This window comes from Vigna angularis, chromosome 1, assembly GCF_016808095.1.
Source record: "Vigna angularis cultivar LongXiaoDou No.4 chromosome 1, ASM1680809v1, whole genome shotgun sequence".
Lineage (NCBI taxonomy): Eukaryota > Viridiplantae > Streptophyta > Magnoliopsida > Fabales > Fabaceae > Vigna > Vigna angularis.
Genome location: NC_068970.1, coordinates 1,071,519 through 1,080,228, shown reverse-complemented (window position 1 = coordinate 1,080,228; position 8,710 = coordinate 1,071,519). Strand labels below are relative to the sequence as shown.

General features: G+C 30.8%; 1 protein-coding gene and 1 non-coding gene across 3 annotated transcripts; one reads left to right on the top strand and one right to left on the bottom strand.

Moving 5' to 3' along the window:
* Positions 1–4,089: 4,089 nt before the first annotated feature.
* On the top strand, positions 4,090–4,161 carry TRNAT-CGU (transfer RNA threonine (anticodon CGU)). The gene has a single exon. It is a non-coding gene; the product is annotated as a tRNA-Thr (tRNA).
* Positions 4,162–4,386: 225 nt separating this feature from the next.
* On the bottom strand, positions 4,387–6,760 carry LOC108322823 (nuclear transcription factor Y subunit B-1). Of its 2 annotated transcripts, none has more exons than XM_017555117.2 (2): positions 6,631–6,760; positions 4,387–5,206 (listed from the first exon to the last, which is right to left on the bottom strand). In XM_017555117.2, exons 1-2 carry the CDS (start codon positions 6,686–6,688, stop codon positions 4,602–4,604), a joined length of 663 nt encoding a protein of 220 aa, XP_017410606.1. In that variant the 5' UTR covers positions 6,689–6,760; the 3' UTR covers positions 4,387–4,601. The 2 variants fall into 2 exon arrangements, with proteins under 2 accessions (XP_017410606.1, XP_017410677.1); XM_017555188.2 differs by lacking the exon at positions 6,631–6,760 and adding an exon at positions 5,320–5,419.
* Positions 6,761–8,710: the final 1,950 nt, after the last annotated feature.

Genomic DNA, 8,710 nt, shown 5'->3' with positions numbered 1-8,710 from the left:
TAAACATTTTTTTAATTTATGTCTGATAATATGTTTTTTAATCTTGTTTAGTTGTTTCTTGTATTTCTTTTATGATAAAATTTGATAATTATGAAGTGAATGTATTTAGACCAATTTCAATTGACGAAATTTTGATTTTGAATAAATTTTCCTTTAGTTTTATTTTTTTATTTTTTTTTCCTTTTAGTTTATTTATCAATATTTTAGGGTTTCGTATGTTTAATCGAGTGACAACATTATTGTCTTACTTGTTTTAACTTTTTATTATTATTGTTGTTAATGTTTTGATTGATTACGTTACTAGTTTAGGATATTTTGAGGTTTGAGACAATTCTCGTTATTCTTCCAATTTTAAATTTTGTAGTGCGAATCAAGCAATTGTTATGTAAGGAAAAGTTGAAATAAGATAAATAGTTTTGAAGAGTTTAGTGTAATTTGACTTTGCATGTTGAATATTTGATGACTAACTATTGAGATTCAGCTTGAATTTCTTTTAATGTTTTAATAAATTTGAGCGGTGATAAACCATAACTTATTTTATAGATGAGTATGTGATTTATATTCTAAAAAAACACCTTTTTAATAAAGTTAATAAAATTGTTAGTTATTGTTAAGCAGAGTTCAATAGATCTTTGATGTTTTCTATAAAGTGTTTTTAACAATAAAATATAATCATGGATATGTTTCTATTATAAAGCAATAGTTTTATAAGTATATTATGTGCAAATATTTTATCCAAGAGACATTGTAGCACATGGTAGTCCTTTGTCTTTTATGATAATCAATATTATAACCACGCAATATGCCCACACACTTAAATTAACATTTTTTTTGCCAAAAATCCTTATGTGATTATTTTGTTTGAGACATCATATTTCTATCTTCACGACCATCAAGAATATATTCTTAAAATTCATGTTTTTACGTGACTTGAAGAATATCCTAAAGCCACTATATGTCAACAAGATCTTTGACACACATTATGTCAAGTCTAGAAAGACTACATGATGTATATAGTTCTTTGCTTTACTCTAATTTGGATAAAAAATCTATAACATAGGTTTGATGTTAGTTATCATAATGTTGCTTAGAAAAAAAATTTAAACATTTTATGTTGTATTAAATGCATTTAATGCTGCATTAAACACATTTAGTGCTACATGAAATACATTTAATATTACATGCATTTATTGCAACATTTTTCTCTTTCGTAACTCAAAGACAAAGATCTTACCTGAGTTGAATCTTCTCAACAAGCATAAAAAAATTACAATAACTATATTTTTAACAACTCTATATAAAGGAACGTCATAAATTGAAATCACACGGATAAGTTATCTAAAGTTTTCAAAATGTTGCTAATCTTAAAGCTTACATATTTTAGTGTCCTAAAAATTTCATAAACATTGTTTTTATTCATTAACGAACCATAATAATTCATAATCATTGTAGTTGTTAAAAGATATTACCTCTCTCCCTAATAAGTGAAATTATATGGTCTTTTAAATCACCTTTCTTTTTAAATCATTGTTTTAGTCATAGTTATCTTACAAAAACAACTCGAATCTTAGGATTGTTACTCTAAATAATACTTAGATTTTTTAGCTATATGTGATTGTATTTCAAAAACTACTATATGTTATATAACCAATAGCGATTGCATTTAAAAAAATTCTTTCAAATTTTAGTTACGATGGAGTGTTTAAATTTTACTTAAGTTGTTTAGCTATGAGTTGCTATATTGTTGTATCTTTACAAAATTGGTATGCTTGGTAAAACTTGGTTAGTTATAAAAAGTTTGACATAATTTGTCTTTGCAAACGAATCAATATAAGAATATATAACATAAGTTGTTTATATTGCATGTCATTAAATATGAATTAACAAAAGAAAGTGAACATTTACAGACTAAGTTTTTGAAAATAATTAAAAGATCATCTATCAATTTGAGAACATCACGAGACACAATTTTGTGAAAATTGCCAAAAAAGTTTTAATACACAATTGAACATCTCTTTATTGAGTACGTGACATGCTTTTCACATTTATGAGAAGTTTTTATGCCTTATTTGTTATACTTATTAGCTTTACATTACAGTAAATGTCATGTTAGCTACATGAGTAACACTCAAACAATAATATTTATTACACATAAATAACATTGTTATCCAAGCATAAATTTGACACTTAAAGTGCCAAAGTTGATCACTTAATTTACGACCTAAACAAATATAAATATGTTACATCTCTATTTAAGAACTTTCATTGCTCGAGCGACGATGAGTCAATAACATGCAATAGATTTGATAAATTAGTAGCTTAATGCAAAGTCACATTATTAAAAAAAAAAACAGCTGTGACATACGATAAATGAAGAATTATATTTATGCTTTAACTTTAATGCTTAGATGTTGTTATCACTTCAGCAAGGAACATGTTGCATCATTATTTACATCTCTAAAATAACGATTAAGTAAGTTTAATGTTGCTTAAACTATACCAGATAGTAATACACCTTCATAATTTTAAGTGACATTCTCTTAGTTTTTTTCATAAGTTATAATTTAAAATTATCATTTTGTTATTTAATCATATAAGATACTTAATTACCATTTCACTGTTCCTAACAATTATGTAGCTTGAATTATGATTGTTTGTGAATGATAAATGTTGTATAAGATGAGATACGTGTGACCGGTTGTAGTAACCTACAAAGTATCAATAACAATACATAAATATTTTTTAATAAACTTATAACTATAAATGTTGAGGTATTTGAAGTTGAACCAGTACTGGATCAGTAATAAAACAAATTGGCCCATTATTATTTTAAAAATAAAATTTATATACATAACATAATTTAATTTATCCGTATTCCCAACTATATTTTCATATAAAATAAGTAATATTTGAATAAAAATAAATGATAGTATAAATAATATATTTATATTTTGTATACAATTATGATTCGTAATTTTCGCCAGCGCCGTATATTTCATGTAAATATACTCGACGTCTTAACCTACAGCCCGACCAATATCCAACTCGGTCCGGTCATGTATCCGGTTTCCGGTTCAAACAAGTGAACCGAATTGGTTTTATAATTATAGTTCAAACTACATCAGTCACATATTTTAGTACGACTATTTTTTATTTTAATCCTATTCATTTCTAACTACCCTGTTCATCAAATGTTAACATTTTATATGACAAACAGCAATTCTACAATTCTATAAATGAATAATATTTAAATGTAATTTAAGTCAAATTCCTAGTACAACACTATCCATTTCCAAAAATGTCACGATTAATTAGAAAGTTTACACAAATAAAATAATGAATTAAAAAAACAAAATATTTTTATGCAAATATCCTAAAATGCACTGAATTCTATACTTAAAAAACATTAGTATTAATAAAAAAAAGGTAACTAAAACAAATATATGTTTATATACAAAAACTTATATGCATCATGATACTTTAATTTTCTTTAGTAAAATAAAAAATATTTTCAATTTATGCGTTCATAATTAAAAATTATAAGCACTGCCTACGAATACAATTGATTAGTATTTTAGATGATTAAAGTATTTGAATCATTTCAGTCTTTGCAAGCATTTTGCATGAGTTAGTGTATTTTTGACTATGCATATCTTCTCCATGTCCCTAAAGCTTAAATGTTATGAAGCATGTTAGAGAATTTGTGGTTGAAAGTTACATGCAGGAAGAGGCAATAAATGATGCAATTCCCCTGCTGCACGATAAGAGAATGGGAAGAGAAATGTTGTGTACTGTTTGACTGCAAGAACTGCTGCTTCGGTTCCACTCATTAATTTATTACTTAGCTACAAAAGAAGAGACTCCAACGAATTTCAAGAATTTTTTTCATTTCCTAAGTCAACTGACTCGTCAATCTCATCAACCACCTGACACAATAGTAATGTCACACCACACTCTTCTCAACCATCTCACACATTGCTCACATTAATTATTTCAACCCAAAATCAATGCCCCCACTCATATATTTTATATTTTATGGAAAATTCTTATTCAATTTCTCAAACCTTTTTTAAATTCATTTCAACCGTTGCTTCCATAGCATAGTGGTAGTGCGTTCGCTTCGTAAGCGAAAGGTCGCGAGTTCGATCCTCGCTGGGAGCTCTTTTTCTTTTCCTGAATTTTTATTTATTTTAAAATAGCATTAAATGGAATTTAATTTTCTTTTTCTAATATCAAAATACCATTCTCCAACGACAAAAGCATAAAGCCATCTTTATATGTTAACGAACAGTACTATCTACCAAGTATCCCATTTTCAGTGGCTGAAACAGTGGCAATTTTAAGGGAACGAACAAAAGACAAACAACATTAAACAACATCAGAATATCCAAAACATAAGCGAAGTTATTGCATAGATTAACATAGAGATGATTAGGATTAGGAATATAGCAACTCCTTAATCCCATCCATTATAAGGTTGACTACCAACAGTACTCTAATCACCGAGAGTTAAGCTAGTTGATTAAAGTCGTCGTCGTCTTCTTCTTCTGACTCGTACTCAGTACTACTCGACACTCGTCTTCATCATCATCATTATTAGTTCACATGGAGCGAGAATTCGGTTCAGTGCTAGGCATTCCATGGTGATGAGATGACGCAGGGTTTGGTGGCGCAACGTAAGTCCCCATGGCAGGAGCATAGTATCCATTGGGGTGAAACGGTGGAGGCACAAAAGCAGTGGGAACGCCAACACCCATAGGGGCGTATTCAATAGTCCTCTTCCCCAGTGATTCACCTCTCATGGAGGTTCGGTCACCCTCGAGCTCACGATACCTGTGAAGGTACATGGTCAGTGGTTCCATGTAATCATCAAATCCAAGCTTGCTCATGGCCCAAAGCACATCCTCAGCAGTTATGGTCTTGCGCTGTTCCCTCTGGCAACGCTCATTTGCCTCTCCGGTGATAAAGCTGATGTACTCAGACACGCACTCTTGAATTGTTTCTTTGGCATCATCAGAGATCTTGGCATGTGGGGGGAGAATCTTTCGCATGATCCTAATCACATTCGCGATTGGCATAAAACGGTCTTGCTCCCTCACGGTGCATTCGTTGTTGGTCTCATCTGCTGCGTGGTTGTTGTTGTTGTTCTCTCCAGATGCCTGCCTCACGTTCGTGTTGTTCATGTCTGGCACTGACAGCTTCAGCCCTGTGAATACGTGAAGGTTAAGGTTATGTATGTATGCACACACACACATATATATATATATACACACACACATAGTACTTTTTTCATTGATTTTATGTTACCGAAAAAACTACCTGAAAATGAATCGGGGGTGGATAGATAAAGTTAAGGGATAGACGTCAGGTTTTAACGAAGGTGTGAAACTGATATGACCGAAAGGAGTAAAAGGAGTGAGACTCACTTGAGAGCTTCAAGTTGTGCTTTCTTGAGAAGAGGAATATGGGGAAAAGGACAAAAAACAGCTCTCAAGTCATAAGATTAATATTAAAGAGGACAGAGGGATTCAAATAAACGGTCCTCTTTTTCACGGCTTTATTTTGTTTTCATGCATTCGTCAGTGTGAAACGCATTTCAAAGACAAGGGGCTGGCTGCATCTGCATGTAACGCACCAGGATGGTCCACACTCGTTTTTTCTTTCAAACTTTGCCATCTCAACACTCAGAGAATCCTCAAGTGGAGATAAACTTTTGTTTGAAGCAGAAAAATGAAAATAGTTCATCCACACCAGCACCATCCAAATCACATTTTAGAGAGAAAACTAGAGTTCAATAGAATGCATGATATGTATACTATGATAATGCATTTCTCATAAAAAAAAGAAGGGTCTTTAAAAGTTACAGGACTTAGGGCTTGTTCAAAAACATTAATGGCTGGATTGGAATCTGCATATAATGCATGTAGATATATTTGTAAGCCCAACACACCATGGCCGGGAAGGAGGGTAAAAGAAACTTGTGGTATGGAGACAGATCCTTGTATTCTGATATCTGATGCTGCAGAATGCATGAATGCCACTTGTAACAAGCAAGTCAGTAACTGCATGCATGCATGCGTGCCACTTGTTCTATTCTAAAATGTAAAGCCATAAACCACTATTGTCATCATCTTCATTTCACCTTGTTGCTTTACTGAAACCAAACCACTACGCAGGCTCGCACTCAGATTAGGGAAACCGATGAAGAAAAATAAAATAAACTCCGCAGCTTCTAAGCTCAAAATGATGTATACCCACACACACACAGATTTTGCGAGAAAGAAAGAGATCAGGAAATTAAATGCTGGAAATTAATGAAAGAACTGAATCCACTGAAAACATCACGGGTCAGTGGATTTGGCAAGAAAATTAGGTGAAGACTGAAAAGAGAAATAGGTTACATGCATGGTAGAATCACCAAGACAGCTACTGTATATTAAATATACAGATATATTTCAGAAGTATATTAATGTATACTGCTGATGGAGTCACATATAGATATATGAAGTTAAAATATTGAAACAAAAATGGATTAGAAATGAAAAGAAAGATAAAAATGAAGCAATAGAGAGAGAGAGAGGGAATAAAAATATTGGTGGTGTTATCCACATAAATATTTTAATGGTTTACCAGCAGAGTTGGTGGTGTTGGGGAGCTTGCGGTAGCCATGAAAGCCTCCATTTTCCATGGTGACAGTGAAGTGATTGAAAAATGAAAATGAAAATGAAAGGGTTGGGTTGAGAGATAGCGTTGTAGTACTTGGCAAGTGTCGAGATTTATAGAACTTAATTTTGGAACGACGTGTCACTGAAGGCGATGCAAACGAGGAACGCGGCAATAGGCAATAGCCGGTCACAGACAGTAAGACATCCGTTATAAGGATCGGTCCTTTCGGATTGCGGACAGTGACGAGACCGACACCCGTAGGTTTCTGTTTCCCTCCCGTATCGCATTAATGTAATCTTTAAATAAAAAGTTAAATGGTTTTGTTGATGGTTTCGAAAAATTAAACATTTAAATATATTTATCATTAAAATTAATGACTACTTAATTTTATCATTTTCAAAAACAATTTCACATAATTATTATCATTACTTTGTCATTAAAATATATTTCCTCTTTTAATTTATTATTTGTTATGATGACAAATGTTTCACACGGTGTTCGTTTTATGGAAAGTCATGGAACGTAAGGGCAATGGTTTAATAATAGCTTCCTTGTGAAACATAGACTGGGAAAGAGGAGTTGATAGACTAGGAAGGTAATATTGTCTCACTTAATAAAATATATTTTCAAATTTTATTTTTGGATTGGAAGAATTATTTAGATTTGAAATATATAATATAACGTGTGGGAAAAGCATAGAAATAAAGTATCTAAAATGACAACTTGAAAAGAGTGCTACACATGGAACATAGACACCCTTTTAATAGTTATAAATTTACACTACACATTATTATAATTTTCTTAATTATTAATAAATTATTATTAATGACAATAAATTTGTTAATAAACATAAATTTACCGACATTTGTTTTATAAATATTTCACAATTTAATTTATTGAGGAATATTTTTGTCAATAATTTATAATTACAATTATTGAGAATTAAAAATGTTGATATTGTGGATTGATTCTTAATTATACACTAGGGATGTTATGTATACTTTAGAGATATGACAGAATTACGAGAGTGAGGAGAAACTTTGATTTATTTTAAATTTTTGAGTTATGCATTTTAGAAATAATGTAAATGGACTGAATTTATTTTTTAATTATTTTAGTAATTTTAGAAGTTTGTAATTGGATTATATTTTTGTTAAAGTTAGGACTTGGTTTAAACTCCGCAAGGTTTAAATATCGAAATTTTTAATTGACACTCTGCGTTAAGAGGATTTTGCAACATTTTACTCTAAATGCGATTCATGACATCCTAAACTGGGATGTTACATTTTAGTCGGTAACTTATCATTACAATTATCATTTGTTAAAGTTGTTAGCATAAAGCGTCGATAAATTACAAATTTTATTGTCGACAAATGCTTTTGTCAATAACTTATCATTATAATTTGCAACGATTTTATTTTGTCGATAAATTTGTTTAAATTTGGGTAAGTTTTTTAAATACTAAAGAAAGACAAATGAAAAGAAAATTAGAACAAAGGAAGAAAAGAAAAGAAGAAAAGGAGGTCAAGGTGATGTGACAGTGGCTTAGTGGGGATACGATAGAGGGTGAAAGTTAACGCAGAGACACATCCATAATAAAGGACACACTAATAACGAAAAGGCATGTGGAAGACATGTATGAATGTTAGTGACTAAACAATAACACAAAGGTAAAGAATCTTAATGATGGTAGTTGTGGAGTTAGAGGAAAAGATGTAGGAAGAGAAAAAGGAAAAAGAAAGACAACCAAGAAGAGGATGAGGAGGAGTTGAATTTGATGACAATCACACGATGACGAATATGAGAGGAGAAAGATATGAAAAAATAAAGGAAAGAAAATAGGAGGAAGAAAAAGACACAATTTTCGTACTTTACAGTAAATATTACTAACAACTTAAATTTATCAATAATTACCAACGAATATTTACTAACGGGTACTTATAGACAAATTCATTCATATGTAGTTATTAATGGATTTTTTCACCCATCAATAAAGTTTATTGACGACCACTTTATTGATTAATTTTAACTATTGATAATTTAT

Bases quoted from the DNA above. Each gene is read 5' to 3' on its own strand.
- LOC108322823 (XM_017555117.2), bottom strand. From the start codon at position 6,688: ATGGAAAATGGAGGCTTTCATGGCTACCGCAAGCTCCCCAACACCACC. The intron at 5,207-6,630 runs GTAAACCATTAA...ACGTATTCACAG, and splicing joins CAACACCACCAACTCTGCTG to GGCTGAAGCTGTCAGTGCCA.